The 21,107-nt window shown below is 36.8% G+C and overlaps 1 protein-coding gene across 36 annotated transcripts in view; it reads right to left on the minus strand.

Moving 5' to 3' along the window:
- PTPRD (protein tyrosine phosphatase receptor type D) overlaps positions 1-21,107 on the minus strand; it is a 550,040-nt gene that overhangs the window by 74,759 nt on the left and 454,174 nt on the right. For all 36 annotated transcript variants that reach the window (XM_033237354.1, XM_033237352.1, XM_033237341.1 and 33 more), the window contains 2 exons: positions 17,398-17,521; positions 1,116-1,291 (listed from right to left, as the gene is read on the minus strand). In XM_033237354.1, coding sequence (XP_033093245.1) covers positions 1,116-1,291; positions 17,398-17,521 — 300 coding nt within the window. The remainder of the gene's footprint in view (positions 1-1,115; positions 1,292-17,397; positions 17,522-21,107) is intronic.

Consider the following 21,107-nt stretch of genomic DNA (forward strand, 5'->3'; position numbering starts at 1 on the left):
TCACTGCTTTTGATTTCCCACCTTTGAGGTTACAGTTGTGGCTTTTTAGTATTTTTCTGTCTGAGCTTTTCCCTTATAAATCTCTTGGGCAGTTTTTAAATTGTCCCTCATATACACACCTAGGCTTAGAGAAACCGCCACATGTTGAGCTTAGAAGAACATTTACAGAACCTCAACTCTCACACAGTAAATGGGGAATCAGGCTCTCTTCCTTATAAATATCCTTTTTGAGACTACTATAACCACAGTGAAAGAGACCTCTCATTTGTGGTTTCAAATTCTGTCTTGAATGTCCCCATTCTTCAATGAAAGTATCTACTATCTTCAATGAAGTTTCAGAGATTCCTTCATTAATTTCTCAAGGTTAAAGGTTGTTTTCTTCAGATGCTACAATATGTACACATGTCCTCAGGGATATGGTACACTGCTTACCCAGTATTTTTTAGTCCTTCAAACCAACAGCATTTAACTAATGTGCCATGCACCATAATATTGGACCCATATGATGAATAAAACTCTTTTCTTGGACCTTACCAAGTAATGACTCCATTATTAAAATCTACTCATTTTGGAGAAGTTTAAACTAGCAAAATGCCCTCTATGCATTTATGTATTTTCTCAGCCGTGTATTCAGCCACATCATTTTTCCAGCTGCCCTGACTTAATTTATACTAATGTGAATAATTTAAGCAAGAGCCTCTTTCACAGAATTTAAGTCTTACACTGCAGATTATAAGAAAGACAAAGTGGAAAATAGTGGAAGTACATATTGGTGGGATTCTCCCCAAAGCCCATGGGTTCTTGTTCAGTGGTGTTTTTGAAAGAGGTTCAAGTTAATATTTATTTTATCTAACCAAGTTGTCTATTCCCGTGAATATTCCTTTTTTTTTTTCCTTTTAGCAACCACACACATCATAACATGGGAGAATTTCTTTTTTGAAAAGACCCAGAGGAGTTTTAAAGAATGGTTTAATTAGAGTTGTTGATGCCCATTCATAATTAGTATCTGTTAGAAAGTTAAGCCTTACGGAAAGATTCCGAACAGAATAAAATATGCAACATAGGGGCTCTGAGGGAAAAGTTTTAAAATGAAAGCGGTGGATACTTATTCTTACCCTTGATCTTTCTTCTAGTTTTGTCATCATGACAACTGTGGCACTCCGTTGTTCCCATATCATTCTCCAAAAGTCCCCAAATGTTTCGGGGAGAGATCCCTGTGTTGCAATATAGGCATTTTGTTTCCTATAGCCATCTATGTAGTTGGCATTCACATAGTCACTTCCTGGGATCCCTGGAAAACAAGGAGTGTTATTCAACCAGGTGAGCACATCACAAGAGGAAATAGCCTGGGACATGACCTAATGGCAGTGTTATCTTATTGTTCCACCTTACACTAGAGGAGTCACAATATATTGAAGGTCGGGTTTTAAGCAAGATTAAAAAAAACAGGTCCTATTAGAACCATCATGTAAAAAAAATGTATTGAAAGAAAGTGTCAGGTCTTCATAATATGACAAAGAAAAAATACAATAGAAGGTCCATAGAATTACTTTTCTTTTACTGGTTGTTGGTTTTCTCTGTTGTACTGGCAAAGAAATAGTTTGCAAAGAACAATAAATAATCTGGTAACATTCCTCACCCATGTGCTTCCCAGACAAAAACTAGATAAAAGAATGCCTGAGTCTGAAAATACAAAATAGGGTGGAACACACCATAATAGTGAAAAATTCTTTGTAGATTTAGTTAACAGGAAACTTATATATAAACTCATTTAATATTTACAACAACTCTGCAGTAAGTCCTGTCACGAGTCCTGTCAGGAGAAAACCGAGGTGCAAAGAAGTTAAAGAAACTTGAGCAAGCTGCTCTAACTCGTGGAGTCAGGTTTAATCATAGGCTACTCGTATGCGTCTTGACCTCCGTAAAGTATTGCTTCTCATTTAAAACTCATGATTTGTTGTAAGCAGCACATGAACTTCTTGGATTACAAAAACTGCCTCCTAATTGGATATCGAACTTCTACTTTTGTCCTCTCCAGTTTGTTCTCTATCTACCCTGAGAGCAATTTTAAAAAATTTATTTCAGACACTGTAACTTCTTTAAACCCAACAATGGCTTCCCCTTATACTTCAAATAAAATCCAAACTCTGAACATCGCTTAAAAAGCTCTGCAACGGCCGGGCGCGGTGGCTCAAGCCTGTAATCCCAGCACTTTGGGAGGCCGAGACGGGCGGATCACGAGGTCAGGAGATCGAGACCATCCTGGCTAAAACGGTGAAACCCCATCTCTACTAAAAATGCAAAAAACTAGCCGGGCGAGGTGGCGGGCGCCTGTAGTCCCAGCTACTCCGGAGGCTGAGGCAGGAGAATGGCGTGAACCTGGGAGGCGGAGCTTGCAGTGAGCAGAGATCCAGCCACTGCACTCCAGCCCAGGCGACAGAGAAAGACTCCGTCTCAAAAAAAAAAAAAAAAAAGCTCTGCAACTTCCCAGACTCATCTCATTCCACTCACCTCCTTGCCTTTAAAACTCTAGACACTGGCCTGCTTCAATGATTAGAAAACATTTATTTCCCCTCTTAGTGCAATCCACATCTTAGAATATACTCTGTCTCCTTCCCATCATAAAACACCCAGCCTCCATCCCAGAAGGCCTGCCCTGGAGTATCCTGAGACATCAGAACTCCCTTGACAGCCCTTTTATACTACTGATTACAGGTTGTAACTATATATTTACTTGTTTGTTAATTTACTTATTGCCTGTTTTGACCACGTCTCTTTTATTCACCTTTGTTACCCTAGTGACAAAAAAAGAGTAAATAATTTGCCCCAGTTCCAACATGTAATCAGTAGCAGAGATGTAATTTAATGTAGATATTGTGATTTAAAGCCTAGTTTTCCATCAGCACATGCCTTTAAGAAAGACAGAGGCAAATTTGAGCTTCTTCCAAGTAGAGTAGCCACAGTGATTAAGGGAATCAAAGTTACTCCATATGAGAAAGAATGTATATTATAGCCTAGCAAAGGAAAGGGTAGGAATTGGGATGAGAGCTGCCTATAAGAAGAAGAGAGGTTTAGATTTACTCTGCTGAGTTCCAAGTTTTAAATTTTGAAAGATGTAACTACAGAAACAATAAAGCATTTTCAAGTGGTCAGAATCAAAAAGGGAGTTAAGTTTCCTTGGAAGGTCATGAGCTGGTTATCTGTAGGGGGGAATAAGCACTTTAGAGGAATATCAGCATGATATGGGAGGTACACTAGAACTTGTGCATGATCCCTTCTACCTTGGGAAATACGAGTCTTGGAATTATAGGATAACCATTTTTTTTTTCTTTATAATGAAACATATGTTCCCAAGCTAAAATTGTTATATTTCACTGATTGCCACTTGCAATGACTTTGACTGCTTTTCTGATTCCAGTTGTAAAGCTGATCCTCTCAAGAAAGGTAATAAAAGTCAGATGGAAACTACCGCACTCTGAGATGAACACATGGATATGAAATACCACCAGCATTAGCTGAAAAGCCTTTTGAGCAAAACTTGAAATGCACGGTTGGTTGTAACATTATTCATCTATTACAGCTACTCAAGAAGCAGTTGGGGTTTTGGCAGCCCTTTGTTGATAAAGATCCTATTCCTCCCCAACACCAGATTACTGTAGATTCAAATGACAGGTTAAATAAAATTCTCAGGTTACAAACACTGGGACGTACACACATCTTACATATCCATACGATTTGGTTCTGAGCCAAGAATGAATCCATCTAACAGGAAAAACCCACTTCCAAAATTTTAATTTAGCAGTTAGCAACATTAAAGAATTGATTAAAAGGATTCTGGCTAAGTGCCTCACTCAGCTGCCAATATACAGAAAACTTTTTTTCCAAGAAAAATCAGAATGGAGAAATCTGGGCTAAATGACTCAGAAGATTCATCAACTGGGCCCTGTGCCACATCCCCCTTACCAAGGAAAGCAAATGTGTCTGAACAATGCATCCGAGGACGGAGAAGATGCACACGAGAATCATTCCTAAAGACAGGGAATCAGACCCATCCAATTCTCTTTGCGAAAAAATGTTCATCAGTTAATATGTAATGAATTGGGTTTTTTTTTGCATACTGCTCAATTTTGAATAATAAATTCTCTTTTGTTTTACAAGAAGGGGGTAGGCTGCTACTGAATAATGATTGCACTTCCCAGGATAAGAATACAAAAATGTTGCCTTAAGACTACTAGGCACCAGGAATCAATACTATCACTAAATGCTTTAAGAATTTAGGAATTGGGCAAAGTGTGGTAGTTCATGCCTGTAATCCCCACACTTTGAGAGGCTGAGGCAGAAGGATCACTTGACCCCAGGAGTTTGAGCCAGCCTGAGCAACATTGTGAGACCCTGTCTCTACAAAAAACAAAAATAAAAAATTAGGCTGGCGTGGTGGCTCATGTCTATAATTCCAACACTTCGGGGAGGCTGAGGCAGGAAGATTTCTTAAGAACAGGACATGACAAGCCTGGGCAACATGGTAAAGAGACCCTGTCTCTACAAAAAACTAAAAACTTGGCTGGATGTGGTGGTGCATGCCTGTAGTCCCAGCTACCTGGGAGCCTGAGGTGGGAGGATCATTTGAGTCCAGGAAGTCAAGGCTGCAGTGAGCCATGACTGCACCACCACACTTCAGCCTGGGCGACAGAGCAAGATACTCTGTCTCAATAAATGAGAAATAATTAATATTTTGAAAAAGAGGTAATTGAAAACAAAATCAAATAGCTGGTAGAGCAAATTATCAAGCCAATATTTTATATCCTGAAAATAATGCTGAGGTTCCTCTTATATTTTGATACCTATTTGTAAGAAGGTAGTATATGGAATGAAAGTCTCCTTCTGGCAAATCTCTTTACCCACTCTGGTGAAAAGACATTTCGGGTAAGTTCTCTCTCACAGGTCCTCTGCAATGTGGAGATATGAGAGATGGCTATGTTCTCCAGAAGCTCTAAGATCTAATGAGTACTGTATTTATACAACCCAATATAACGCACTGTGCAGAAAGATGAAGGATAAAAAATTTTAGAAAGGATGGTGGCTTGTCCTAAAAATATTAACCCCAGATTGGAAACTAAAGTTAATCAGCAGTCCATTTCAAGTAGATGAGACTCTGGTTTTTAATGTGACATATTTAGAAAGACTTTTCAACCAACACTGTGAAAATAAACAATATGCTGCTTTCCAAATGTTTTGGTGCCATGACACGCTTCTTGAGTAGTTCTTGATTAGGATGTTTCTGCTGGAAGGCCAGATCTAACACTCTTTCACTTTTTGGGGGTGACTTTCTCTAAGTAGTGCATATTTGTTTATTTAATTTTCAATTCCCTGCCTTTTCCAAAAAATGATTTGCTTCTGCTAATGCAACATTCATCATAGTGCACTTCTAATCCAAGAGAAGTGTGTGAGAATTAATTTAATTCCTTTGGGGTTACGACGGATGGAAATATAACTTGAAATGTACTGAAAAGAAAAAAAAAGAAAAAGAAATGTAGTACTGAAAGAGTATAGAATTATTACACATTAGGTGATTGCTTTTCATTCTTGGAGTCATGGAGACCTTCCTCCAATACCAGAATAACAGTGCTTGATTTGCTTTTTGGGTTTTCTGTTTGTTTTTTGGTTGGGGAATGAGTTTTTAAAACAACAAGAACATGTAAAGATGTTTGCCTTCTGCTCGTCATAGGCAAAATCTTAGAACACACTGGCCCTGCTGCAGGAACTCTCTTGGAGTCAGTTGGTCTTAGTGTCTCTGTTCAAGAACAGCTTACCTCTAAGACTGGTTCTTTCCTAGGAGTCCATGGCTCTACTGCATTTATAAAACGGAGTGGGTTTTCATGATTTCTCATGCACTGTTTCATGCACATTCTCTAATCAATAACAGTGATGTCAATAGTTCTAACACCGTAAATAAGTGTTTAGTCTTCTAATCTTACACACGAGAAACCTAAGGCTAGACCCTCTAACGTCATATTACACCAATATGCTCCATTCCTGTGTTAAAGTGTATTTCCTCAGTTAACGAACTGTTCTTTCTTGTGGAATTTAAAAATATTACTTACATGCTTTATACTGGGTCTTTGTGTTCTGGACTAACTAGACCTGGCTGTAAATGCAAGCCTGTAAAAGTGACAGAGGTTGTGATGAAGGGAATGATTGGTAGAGCTGTGCTTCTGTTGTTCTTCATGCACAACAAGCCATAGCATACAGCTATTTGAACAGAATCAGGCAAGTTTCAGGCTCTCATTTTATTTGCTGTTGATTGCTAGTTACGGTTTTCAGTGGAAAAATGAGCCTGGATATAGACTTTGAATAATGGGGTCGTGCGGATTTTTTAAAACCACCAAGAAGGAAAAAAAAAAAAAAAACACCCAACTTGCTATGGATTTGATTTTTGGGGTCAGAAGATAATTTGATTTGCAAAGATGTCTCTTGTCTCTTGTTGAAGCAGTGTTTATAACGATGAGGGGTTTATAATAAAGCCTTAAGCCCTCACGTTAAGTGAAAAGGCAGGATGCAAAATAGTACATGAATTATTTTACGTGAAATCAAGTAATCCTAAGGGGAATGTTCGCAATTTTGCATCACATTACACTGTAGGTAAAGTCATGTGTGCATTTTAAAGTCTTGGGACGATACCAAGCACTTGCTAAGAATTTAGAGAAACTGACCAGGAAACTTGGACTCCTGTCTAGGGCTGCTGGTAGTTTACTCTGTGATCTTTGGCCTGTTACTCAACTTGTCCAGACCTGTAATTGTTCATTAGCTAAACAAGATGTGTTGGACAAATTGATTCCCTCCAGTCCTTTTGAGTTCTAAAATAAGGTGTCTCTCTGTGCTATCCTCAACCTTCTTGGACTCAGAAATCTCTGTGAAGTTATTTTAAGATAAATAGAGGCTTTGTGTCTCTCAGATTAGGTAGGAACGCACTCTGATGCTATTTCAAGCTGATTCCTATTGCTTCTACGTTTGATGTGCTGAGATGAGATTTTTCAGTGAGGCTGCTACTTCACATCTTGATTGGAACCTGATGGGGCAAAAAATAAACAAAAAACAAGAGGAAGTAGTGGTACTAGGTGGTCTGTCCATGCAAAGAAGCTCTCCTTGGACTTTAGGGGGTGAGAATAACTAAGAGGCAGCCTCGGAGGGAAGGCAGAATCCCACCGTGGCTCCAGTGGATGCTGCTGCAGTACAGAGATGGAGATGAATGTTCAGCTGAACGTCTTACTTTGCTCCAACTCACAATTTGGCTTCAAATCCCAGGTACTTTTATTTTCTTTAAGTTCTACAAATCCCTAATGAAGTAACGACTGTGTCAAAAAGAAATTGCTTTTTGGCAAACAAGTTTGTTCTTTGTTGTAAGACAGAAGTACTCAAGACCCAATAGAGCACAAAATCTACCTTTTATTTGATAAATAATGTCCCCTCCTGTACTCCAACACACAAACAAAAAAGCATAACAACACTATATTGCTGGTTAAGACCCAGATTGAAATTTTTACAACTAATAATGTGGCAAAAATGTTTACTTTGCCATCTCCAGCAAAACTAGAAAACAGAAAATAGAAAAACGAAATCTAATAAAAATTTACAAGCAATTTGATTAAATTCTAAAGGATACAGGCCTTTCCCCCGACCCTTTGCCTGTACAACGACAGCCACACATGGCTGCATCAGACCTGGTGACATGAAGGATTCTTTTTGCAACACACCAAATAAAGCAAATATTTATTGCAAAGACACAGTCAATTACTTGCCAGGGTATCCCCTGATATAGCTGCAGTTTTTCCATGTTTCTACAAAACATACAAATTTTTTTTTTTTTTTTTTTTTTTTTGAGATGGAGTCTCGCTGTGTCTCCCAGACTGGAGCGCAGTGGCACAATCTCGGCTGACTGCAAGCTCCACCTCCCAGGTTCACGTCATTCTCCTGCCTCAGCCTCCCGAGCAGCTGGGACTACAGGCACCTGCCACCATGCCCAGCTAATTTTTTGTATTTTTAGTAGAGACGGAGTTTCACCGTGTTAGCCAGGATGGTCTCAATCTCCTGACCTCGTGATCCACCCGCCTCAGCCTCCCAAAGTGCTGGGATTACAGGCGTGAGCCACCACGCCCAGCTACAAAATTTTTTTATAAAGCATGCCTGTTCTGTGGGCATCGTAGCTCAGTCCCACAGTGAGCTAATGGAGAAACAGATGATATTCAGAGTATGTGAACCCAACCAGAAACTCCTCATTAACGTATGTCTTCGTCTACTTGATTTTCCATACCCTCACACTGCTGAGGAGGCTGGGTTTTGAGAATGGATGCAGGGAAGTAGATGGGTGATTGAACCATCTTTGAATACATTGCAAGATCAGCAACATGAGTTGGGGAACTATCAGCACCAGTGATAGAGGGGCATGCTTTTTGGTTAGACAGCAACTTGCCTTAAAATACAGTAGACCTTAGACCACTGAAGCTTAACTTTTCAGCCACATCATGGAGTTATGGTCCAATTAGCTTTATACTAATAAGAAGGCAATTACTATAGAGGTTCATCAAGCAATGAAGTAGTCAACAATGAAGCATGAGACATGACTACAGAAGCTCTACGTGTAGAAAACACCCCGATGCTCAGTCTCCTCATCGTTAATATGAATATCATGATCAAAAAGTCCTGGAACCAACACCTCTGTGAGAATTAAATGAATCAATACATCTGAAATTTCCAAAATGTCATATGGATTTTAGTTATTATTATGATTGATGTAAAAATGGAAAAAAGCCTGCTTATTCTTAAATACCCTACTGATAAAAAGTAATTCCAAATCTGGAAGGCCCCTTTCTAGCTTCTCCATTTAAAAAAAATTATCAGACAGGATAAAAATAATTCTTTTACAATTTCCCAGCAATTTACTACCTGTATCTACATTCTAAAAACAGAACCATAGATGATGTAGGTTTATCTACAGCCTCAGAGTAATGAAGGGTAGATTCATTAGAGTAAGCTACATAGATGTACAATTAAAAAAAAAAAAAAAACTCCAATGAACTAAAGACAATATAAAAATAAACTCACTCCCAGAGCTTTCTGATTTTACTCTTCGATTAGCTTTCTGAGAACAAGAGTAAAGTAAAGAACAACACAGCCAGCCAGCCCTTAACAATGCTTTTTCTCTTTTCCGGGTAAGAAACATCAGCAGGTATAGTCTAAGGTAGGAGCTAGAGAATAAGAGATACAACAGCACTTGCTTGGCTACATGTAAGAGAAAGATGCCATTTACACAGCTGTAATTAGATAGCTCTTAGAAAGACTGCAAGCATCCTGTGAAACTGTTCCAGATTTCCCAGGCTAAGTGCTATCTAGCTTTCTATTTAAAACAAATTAAGCTATAAAAACTTGTCTATTCACTGCTCCTCAAAAAAAAAAAAAAAAGAAAAAGAAAAAGAAATGCTTTTATGTATTTTTTAAAAAGTACCCTGAAATAAAATGATTAAACTTCATCACAGTTGTAAACAACTAACTTGAAAACAGAAAAAGTGAAAATGCTACAGAAACCATGCCATCAGCCTAAATCAATGACTGATGAACAGTGTGAGAAAAATGAACTCAACCAATAATTGGATGGGATTTTTTGTTTTTTAAATGAGTTTTTTAAGGGATGGGGTATACATTCTAATAAATTTCCTTTAGTACCTTAAATAGAATTTCAAGAGCAAGATAAAACAAACATGAGGTGCCAATAAACTATTCACTAGTGACAGGGAAAGAGGGGGAGAGAAATCCAGAGGGAGAAAAAGAGATCATATTTATTGAGGTAATATGGGGAGGAGCACACAGCAGCTATCAAAGGACTTCTTTATTGGGTGAAATAATTGTAATTGTTTTGATGTTAGAACTTCAAATGGAACATTTATATTCACTATAACTAACATTCCATTAGAAAATGTTGGACAGATTGTATTAACATATTTTCCTAGGTTTATTTGGTTTTGTTTTACTTATTGAAAATACATCCGGTTACCAGATAGGCCCTCTGCCCAAAAAAATAAAAGAAAAAGATATTTTACAGCATGGGTACAATGTGAAATTGGAGAATATGTTAACATGTGCTGACAGCTGTTTTAAATGAATTGCTATAGACTTATTCACAGAATACTCTGCAGAAGAGAGGCTAAGGCACAACTGAAACACAGAGCACTAGTGTGGTGGCAAATGGTGGATAACATTACAGAAGGAATAGCAGTAGTTTCTTGTCTTTATTTATTTATTTTTCACTGGATTTATCTTATGGGTAGTGATTCCATGTTAGCAGCTTTCTCATCTTAAAGGTAAAATTGCCCATCTCACAAATAATCAAGTTATTGTAACATCATCTATATTACTTATGCTTGGATTTTTTTGAATTGTTCCTGTTTTGCAAATCAAACAGCAGATGATATATTTTTGAATTTCCATTTAAAAGAATAGATTCTTACCCCTGTTAAAATTTGTAATGCTATTATGGGTCTGGTTTCCATTTATCAAGCACCAGTGTTCTCTTTTGCATCACAGAAAACTTTAAATACATGCAGTTTTCTCATTTGGATATTATTAATTTTTCCATAGATCACACACCAAAGAAATTTCATCTGCAGTTAAAAGGGCCTATCTGTAGTAGTAATAAAATGCATAACACTAAAGATAATCTTAACAATTCCCAATATTTATTATACATTTTCTTGGTGCGAGGCACTCTTCCAGGTGCTTTACATATGTTAGTTTATTTAATCCTCCTAGTGATTGTAGGAAGTAGGTACTATTAATAATCCCATTATACAGATGAAGAAACCAAGGCTCAGCAACTAGTCCAAGCAAGCTCTGCAGAAGCAAGCAGACCTTAGGATGCATTATTAGGAAAGAGGTTCTTGAGCAGCATATAGGCCCTCCTAAGAAGGCACTTATTAAAGAGATTAAGTGAATAAATATATTTATGTTTTGAAACTTTAAATATATGACCCTTTCTATAAGAAAAAATTAATGCACTGCTCTGATCAGAATGTGTTCCCATAAATTCATATGTTAAACTTAATCACCAATGTGACAGTACTGAGAGGTGGGGACTTAGGAAATGCTTGTCAGGGCAAAGCCCTCATGGGTGGGATTAGGATCCTTATAAAAAAGCTTGAAAGATTAAGTTTGCCCTTTTTCTATCTTTTTGGCAATGTGAGGATACAGCATTCTTTCCCTCAGGGGATGCAGCAAAACAGGGCACCACCTCGGAAGCAGACAGACCGGGCCCTCACCAGAAAGCGAGCCTGCTGACACCTTGATCTTAGACTTCCCAGACTCTAGAACTATGAGGAATAAATTTCTATGGTTTATAAATTACCCAGTCTGCGGCATTTTGTTATAGCAGCACAAATGGACTAAGACATGGATCCCTATTTTACTAAGCTTTTTAAAAAAAATCAGATTAATAAGCACTAGTGTTAAAGAATGCAAATTACATACTAGGTTTATTCTTCATCATTTCTAACCCTCTCATGGATAAAACCATTTAAATCTGTTATGGTGAAAGTCACATAGTAGGCAATAATCCTATTTAGAATAAGCCCACTAGCTTTTTTTTTTTTCTTTTTCTTTCTTGAAGAAGATAATCTTATATTGTCTAAGATTTTTTTTGCCTACTTATATTATCTTTTGATCTCAGGATTTAGAATCAATGTTCAGAATTTTGGAGATGGCAGAAATGGTCTTACACATCCTTGTTTTATAAGAAAACAATGAAAGACACTAAGTCATAGGTTCTTCCTAAACTGGAGAATGCACTTGCAAAATCCATGAACTTTCTGAAATTAGCATACAAATAAAGGATGTAAGTGCTCTATGTTTTCAAGTGGGGTTTAAAATGTTCATGAAATTGTCAAAAGGATCCAGCTTCCCCAAAGAGTTAATGTTAACTGCATTAAGTGAAAAGCTTAAGGTCACATTGCTGTTTAAACTGAAATTTAGTTTTCAGTTTTCTGTCTCTTTATTCAGTGTTCTTCCCAATATACTTTAAAAAGTGAGATTAAACAAACAAACAAACAAAAAAACACACCTGAAAATCATTTCTATGTCATTCTTTGGAAAAATTCATCTTGACTGGAGTTTATGAACATAACTGAAGACCTCTAGTTCTAAGATTTCTATCATGTGTTTCAAAATGTGTATTTCAAAATTCTTACACAATCTTCCCAGCCAAAAAGGCATGAGTTTTGAATTAGGTTTGATGTACACAGGCAGGGCTATAATGATTTCAAAAGCCGCTCTGGGCCTGCATGGACTAATGGGAAGAACAGCTGCCTTGAGACTGACATATATTAGTATTTTGAATTTGTCACTTATTAGCTATTGATCATACTTAAGTTTGCTGACTGTTTAAATGCTTCCATTTCCTCATCTGTAAATTCAGATCATGACAACTAGCTTTTGGGGTTAGGCCTCCATAACACGGTGCTTGACATGTAATCGATAACCAGATAATCATATCTATTATAATGTCTTGTCTTTGTTGCTGAACTGAAAAGCAGCATTTTAATTTTGCTTTATATTTAGACTTGGCTAACACTTTTCTAAAAATCCACGTCAATATGGCTTTTAAAACCAAATGCTAATTATAACCCTACTAATGGAAACATAGTACTGGCAGCAGTGAAGATTAATTATACTTTAGAACAACAACCTCTTTTTTATACAGGACTGCAATAATTAATTTTTGCTAATTACAAGGCATTATAATAACCTGCCACTAATTGATACTCCTTAGTTAATAAGAAATTAAAGATACATAAAACAATATTTGAGGTAAGCAGATCACCTGTATTATCGTTAGGTTTACATGTACTTGACATTTGTTCTGCAATCTTTTGACTCTGGTCCATTTGAATGATGCATTTGATGATTCCCATATTGTGTCCCCGTCTCAGGTTAGTCATGTCATAAAATAGGAAATGAGATAGGAAATAGGAAATGAAGTTCTAAAACCTAATATTTGTGTTATCCATAAGGCTAATGCCAAAAGATAAAATAGATTTTTAGGCAAAAAGATAAGATTGAGCTTTTCCACCCATGCTAAGTAACTTAAGACACTGTCACATCCTGCATCAGTAGGAAAGTATTATCAGTGATGTGGGCAAGTGGAAGCCCCAGACCAGGAATCAGAAGAGCTGGATTCTAGTGAGTTATATTATTTATATACTGTGTGACGCTGGGCCAATCCTGTCTCAGCTTCAGTTTTCTCATCTATAAATGTGAATACCTACATATCTAGCAAAATGCTTATACTGCTGCTTCATTAGACTCTTGTGTACAGCAAATAAAACAACTGATAAGGAAACTACATAGAGATAACTCTTAGAAGTCAGAAATGAAAGAGATTACCGCTGAGAAAACTGATATTCAAAGAAGTCAGGGTTACCCAGGTGGTTAGTGACCCAACCTCAGGTTTCCTTGTTCTGCATCTTGTGGTTTGTCCATTTTCTTTTCCTAATAAAAATATACTTTCTGGGGCCGGATGTGGTGGCTCACGCCTGTAATCGTAGCACTTTGGGAGGCTGAGGCGGGAGGATCATGAGGTCAGCAGATAGAGACCACGGTGAAACCCCGTCTCTACTAAAAATACAAAAAATTAGCCGGGCGCAGTGGTGGGCGCCTGTAGTCCCAGCTACTCGGGAGGCTGAGGCACGAGAATGGCGTGAACCCAGGAGGTGGAGCTTGCAGTGAACCCAGATTGCGCCACTGCACTCCAGCCTGGGTGACAGAGCAAGGTTCTGTCTCAAAAAAAAAAAAAAAAAAAAAAAAAATATATATATATATATATATCTCAATTCAACAACAAAGACTATATATATATAGTTCACTCTGTGAACAACTTTGGATTCTACAAGTTTAAGCATATATTATACATTCTGCTTATGCATATCCAAGTATTAGCTTCCATTTGGTCTTTATTTGAAAATAATTTACTTTTTTTTTTCCCCCAGATGGGGTCTGGTTCTGTCACCCAAGCTGGAGTGCAGTGGGACGATCTCAGCTCACTGCAGCTTCCACCTCCCAGGCTCAAGCAACCCTCCCACCTCAGCCTCCTGAGCAGCTGAGACCATAGGCACACACCATCATACTAGCTAGTTTTTTGTAGAAAATATTTATCTTAACTCATTAAAATAAATCCTATTGCCCTCTTCTTCAGGAATTACTATTTTCTCTTAAGAACTGCTTAAACATAGAGGGGATGCTAATGGTAATTGGATTTGTCAAAAATCCAATTCTGTTTCCATACTGCTTACCCTATAATTAAACAATTGAAACCATTTTGTAATTAGGACTCTTTTGTATTTATTCTGCATTTTTCCTAGCCTAAATAAAATGACTGTGATTTGGAAAGATGTCACCAAGAGCCACTGTTTTCAAAAAGTTCAGTAAGCACATTAGTGCCCACACACAATTCCTGATTCTTTTAATTTTACCCCGTTATTCTCTCAGTGGAAGTACGGTATACACTTGCTCTATTAAACAAATATAAAGACAACATCAATCACTGTGGCCACTTCCAGTTTTTGTTGTTCTAACGTAGATCACTTTGCAAAATAATGTAAGGAGTAACTAGCACCACTGAGAATAGAACTAAAACACCCAAATTAAAACTCTCAACCAAAGTCACTTAAGTTAGTAACATTGGTTAGAACGGAAAACAAGCACATTAAGTTTTATAAATTGTGCATGAAATCACTTAATATTTCAATATACTAAAAGCTGGCCCTGTATTATCAAAGCTGTCTTTAGAGGAGAAGCCTCAATTAGTGGTTCTGTCATTCCAGTTGCCAGTATTTTCTCTTCTCTGTTTAAGATACAGGATGATTGACTGCCCTCATGAATACCTGCTCGTTAGCACTTAGTTTAAGATAAAATGCCGTTCACGGTTGTAATTTAGATGAAAGCTCTCTATAGCTCATAAACTTCAATTAAATGCTTCTAACCTTTTGCATAACACTTAACATTGAAAGACGTTTGGTTTTTAGGTCAGCTCTAGATTTAGGATGTATTTGTGAACACAGCGCTATAAAAAGGCAGGTTTTCGTGTGACTCAAGTGCTTTTGCTTTTATAATATAAAACCAGCATAGGAATGAAATGTGCTTAGTTTCCAACCATCAGAATAAAGATACAAGGAGGTATATTTGTTATCCCTCAACAAACTTTACTGTTAAGATGGGGAAAATAACAGGTTAAGAAAAAGAATGACAAAGTGAGTAAAAGTACAGGGAAGTGGTAGTTATTGAGTGAACTAATTCTTAGTAGAAACAATGCTACAATACAGCAAAGGCAGACTGGCAAGTTCTCCAGGCAAGATCATGCCAAATAGATTCTCAACTTACATTCCTTTATTTTATTTCAATAATTTACCTTGCTTTTGCTAATGGAAAAAGGATTTCTCTCTGCTATTTGTGACTTGGTTTAGTTTTTCATTTATTACGGAGATGATTTAAGAGACTTGAGACCCCCCACAAAAACTCTATAGTTTTTCACATTTTAAAATGGAAAACATAGATATAAATGTAAGGTAATCATCCATATATATTAATTCCAGGTTTTAAACAGAATTTGAAAAGAAGCAATTACCCACTTGACATTACTATGCCTGATCTAGTATTGGTAAAATTTTAATAAATTTAAATCACTGTTTTCAGTGTGGAAAAAGGCTAACTCTTGAATACCTAGTATTTTTGGGTGCCTAAAAAAGGGATTACAGTATTTCCCATCATCCAAAGTAAATTTATTATGAGAATTCTACAAAATATATCTATGCAAAACAATGCCATGTTGAGGTAAGGAGGGCCACAGGTATAGGATTGTTCAAATGCTGAAAGATAGTTTTTCTTCCCAAAAAACTGGAAACAAATGCATGAATAGCATATGGTGCTTACTGAGAACGCTTTCAAGCAGTTTCACTTTCATATAAATTTTGGACATAGAGGAAGCAGGTAGGAGATGTGGTCAGACTTATAAAATAAAGTGGTGGTCATCAGAGATTTTGGGAGCAGAAAAAAGGGAAAGGTACTCGAACTACAGATGAACATCTTTCAACTGTAAAGTCCCTAAAATAACTGGGTCTGAAGCTAGTATAATTTATTTGTTTTCTACAATATCTTCAAGAAAGTAAACAGTGAACCTTCAAGTATGAAGAGGCCATAAAACTCTTCTGGGCACTAATGAGGGTGAACATGGCATGTGCCAAGGGTGATCCAGGTTGACTATTAGAGGGAAAGATTTAAGTGGCCTCCTACACTATTTTCTAAGGACTTTCCAATCCAATGTGCTACTGTAGCCACAATAACTAATGAAAATACTGTGTGTTGAAGATGAACTTCTAGTTGTTTTAATATGCCACACAAAAGGGATTTATCATTGGAAAAATGATCCTTCATGAATCCTTAATGAAGCTGGATAGATTTGAGGAGTAACTCTCATCTCTTAGGAATAATCGTTCCCTCTGGAAAGTACTCCTTACTGAAATTCTAAGAGACAGATTACCAAGCAGTCCACAAATTAGAGAAATTAGACATTTCCAACGTACTTAATTTTTATTAATCACCACATTATCAACTCTGAACTTGTAGACAGTCCCCAGTGGATATCCAGATTTATTTACAAACCAACAATTCCCTCTGCCCTTTCAAAATAACCATTTACTTTATGGGCCTCTCTGACAATCACCTGTTCCTGCATAACAACCAAAAACTATCAGTAAAATGGGCAACCTCAATTTGCTTCCCATATAAAACATCAACTACATTATCAAATCTGTAATGTAAAGGCAAGAAGGTAATGAGAGATGCACTTCTGTCATCTGGTATCAGGGATATTGTGTGCCTATGTATAATTTATTTGTGTGAGAAAGAAAAAGTGGAAAAGAGCTATGTTTGAATCTTAATTACTTTCTTTTTTCCTTTTTTTTTTTTTTGAGACAGTCTCACTCTGTTGCCCAGGCTGGGGCTGGAGTAAAGTGACATGACCTCGGCTCACTGCAACCCCCACCTCCTGGGTTCAAGCAATTTTTCTGCCTCAGCGTCCTGAGTAGCTGGGATGACAGGCACCCGCCACTATGCCCGGTTAGTTTATGTATTTTTAGTAGAGACAGGGTTTCACCATGTTGGCCTGGCTGGTCTCGAACTCCTGACCTCAGGCGATCCACTCGCCTCGGCCTCCCAAAGTGCTGGAATTACAGGCATGAGCCACCAGGCACAGCCATCTTAATTACTTTCATAGATGGTTGACAATCTCACTAAAACAATATTCTCATGCACATACTCAAATCCATGAAAATAAAGGTATCAGTCATGTCTGCATTTCCTTACCTTCTATAGCTGATAGGAGAACCCGGGAATGATCATATGCGATTACATTCGCATATCTATTCTTTGGTTTGTTTACTTCCAAGTTTGAATGTTCCCATGTGAACTGCTGGCCAGGGTCAATTGACTTTAAAAGAAAAACAACACATATACACAAAATCAATACTGAAAACCACCAGATTATAGGCATTTATCACTAGTAATAAACATGATTTAACAGGAAAATTCTAAAGCCATACTTCAACAAGATGATCCTAACCGTGAAGCTGAACACTAATATAACCAGCATAACAAAAAAATGATTAATCATTGCAGAAACAGTGATAGTCACCAACATTGATTCAAATGAAAAATGAAATCAATACAGATGTTCTGTTAATATTGGAAAGGCAGGTTCTTATTTTTCACTTTTCCATTTCCCTCTCTGCTGCTGTAGTTTACCAGTTATCTTGGTTCAATATTCCTTCCAGTTCTGTAAACCTTATTTTATATTGATTATTCTTCCCTATTCTTTCATATCTGGACCTAAGCTGAGTCTTTAAGTTGACTGGTCTTTCACTGGCTTCAATGGACACAGGCTTTACTGTTCATTCTTTACCTAATGTTTACAACTTAATGGCAACTTAACATTTTATCTGCTTCTCTGTAACACACTACGACCAAGGCAAATTGTACAATTCAAATAGCTAGCACGAACAGTAAAGAAGGGAGGTCAGTTAAAGTTAATACTCATCTTAGATTAATAACATATAACCCACTGCAGATAAATTGTTTTTCTATTCATCATTATATCTTTTCTGTGTATTATTATGTGTTATTATGTTTATAGTTTGCTTCTTTTTATTCCTGATTTTAATATTAGTTTTTTTTTTTCTTTCTGATTTTATCCCTTTCTTTGATGGTGCATTTCAACCAAAATTATTCAACAATCTAAAATAAATACCAAACAGATATAAAGTATGTAATTTAAAAATATTTAAGTAGAATAATCATTTCAAGACCAAATTCAGGTTTGATCATAAAACTCTAGGAGAATTTATTTCCTGAAATGTTATAGAAATCAAAATAGTTTTTCTTTCATCTTAGGATGCTGATAATATTTAAGATTTATAATTTCATTGGTATATGGAAACACAAGTTCATTAATTACACAAACATGATTTTAAATGATAAAAATCAGGTTTTCAAGAACGATAAAACAGGTTTATACCCAGGTAATTTTTTTTTTTTTTAAAGATACTATATTATGTTAACAGAATTTTTAGCAGTTATTTTTGATGCTGGATATTTTTCATGCCTTTATGTGTATATCTAGAATTTGGGAGTAAAACATATCCCGAACAGCTATCAAAATATTAAAGATGTGCAAACTTTCTGTCAAAAGGCACAGAATTCAGCAATTCAGCACAACATTTAAACCACAAGTGTAAAGAGTCAAGTCTGTTAGTAGTCTTGAACAGCCTCCAAGCATTCTAAAATTCTCAGCGGTATAGATTTCAGCCTCTAATTTACTAAGGATTATTAAACTGTTTTCCTTTCTTAGCCTGTGTTAATCTATACATAAAATAGTCAATCACTGAGCAGCATTCAGGAAAATATTAATAATTATCCATACCTTAGAGCCTGAAAACTAATGTAATTAAGGGACTTTCTAGTTTGCTCTTCCAGGGAAATTTTTCATCTCCCTTGCAGAAATTAATTCTCTCCAAGCATGCTATGAGCTGAAGATACTGAAGCATTCAGATGCCCTGGTGGAAGCCTTCAAGTCAACCTTGAACCATGTCCACACAGAGCAGCTCCACTCGGTGGTGAAGGCCTGCCTTAAAAATCTCTCAAATTTGCAATCTCATTGCTACTTCCTACATCCAGAACATTGGTATCTGTTGTCTGATTGAAATCCCTTCTCTAATCTCTTATTCCAATCCACTCTTCATACTGCTGCCAAAGTTGTCTTTCTAAAGCATAGCTCTGGACAGGTTGGCTCCCTATTTAATAACTTCCACTGGCTCTGTGTGACCTACAACCCAAATTCTAAATTCCTACCTATGCAGCTTTAGTCATCTTTGCATTGGCACTACACCTGGCTCAGTAAATTGTTCTACAGATGCTATTTAGGCAAATGAATAGAACTGATGAATAAATGTTTTTGAGAAAGTTCATAAAGAGAAATCACAGAGTAATTCCTATATATAACATGGGAGTTAGAGAACAAATTATGGAAACTTGATTGTACAGTATACCAAAATTATAATACTTAACACTCATTATCATATGGCTTAGTGATTAAGTATCTGATCATGGAATTATAACTACCACTGCTATTCCACTTTATAGTGATGAACATTATTGGATACATAAGCTTCTTACACATCATTTAAACATCCCAAGAAGTTACTAAGCTCACTGATATATGTGCAGTGCTTTTGGTAGAAGATATTACTCCCTCTGATATCCTTGTTTTACTTAGACTAAGATCACCCACAGATGTATAAGATGGCATGCATTTACTTATAGCAATGAAATTGCATCTGTCAACTGAAAGACACTGTTAACTCATGTCCATTTCCACTCTTGACACATGTTTTCAGCCTTCTGAAGAACTTATTTGATACCTACATTGAAGACTTTAAAAATGAGTAATAGAAACATGTGTTGTGTGCCACATATGTTAGAGAATATGCTTAGGTTTAAAGTGCGGCCCATGAGATGAAGATCAACAAATAACAGGATAATTATAATAATACGTGCTAGGTCATTATGCTTTACATGAAGAATTATGCTTGATTTTCACAACTGTTGTAAGGTAGGTATTGTTTTTTCCATTTGGCAGGTGATAAAATTGAAGTAAAAAAAGATTAATTTAATTATTCTTACTGAGGGTCTTCTTCGTGACAGGCTCTGTGCTACCTGGTACTTAAGTAATTTGGCTAAGCTCACACAGTTAGATTCATACAGTTACCCTCAAACCCGGTCTGTGTGATTCCAAAGCTCAACTGACAATTAACAGCCGGTAATGACTAAGCCATGATGCTACTTAACTATCCAGAATGCCACTGCAAAAGGAAGAAGCCCAACTTAAGAAACACACCTACACATCACTATCCTTTATCTCACCAGCCCAAATGATATTTCTTCCCAACTTATCATCCTGTGTCATTCTGGGGCAATTACATAAGAAATCAAGTTTTAAAAATGAGGTTGGCTTCACATGGGTGATAAAACAGATGGGATGCAGCTTACATTTATACTCGTTTTACACGGATCAAACAAACATTGATTAAATAATGCTGACTTGTCTTTGTGCAACACAGCACTCATCCATCTGTATCTATCTGTCTGACTGAACGCTTAACAAAACACAACAGAGGTCATTATTTTTGGAGCCTGTCAGAATGCTGAGAGCAGTAAACTCAGTAAAGAAGAATAACAACTGAAAGTTGGTGAGGTATACTAAGATCTTTTTTATTTCAAGAAACACACAAAACTGGCTGAGGAAAATCAAATTTCAATTATCCATATTAATAAGGCAAAGGTATCATGAATGAGTAAGACCCTAATTGCTGGTGACAGACACAGTTGCTTTGCCTCTCTGTTCTCAGGCTTCTGTTGCTGCTGTCCTCTTAAGAAAGAGTAAAATGGTCAAAATGGAGAAAGAGCAACGTAGACCCTGAGGAATGTAAAAGTTGACTTTCACTTCCACCCTGTATTTTTGG

This window comes from Trachypithecus francoisi, unplaced genomic scaffold (genome assembly GCF_009764315.1).
Source record: "Trachypithecus francoisi isolate TF-2019V2 unplaced genomic scaffold, Tfra_2.0 Lachesis_group16, whole genome shotgun sequence".
Taxonomy (NCBI): domain Eukaryota; kingdom Metazoa; phylum Chordata; class Mammalia; order Primates; family Cercopithecidae; genus Trachypithecus; species Trachypithecus francoisi.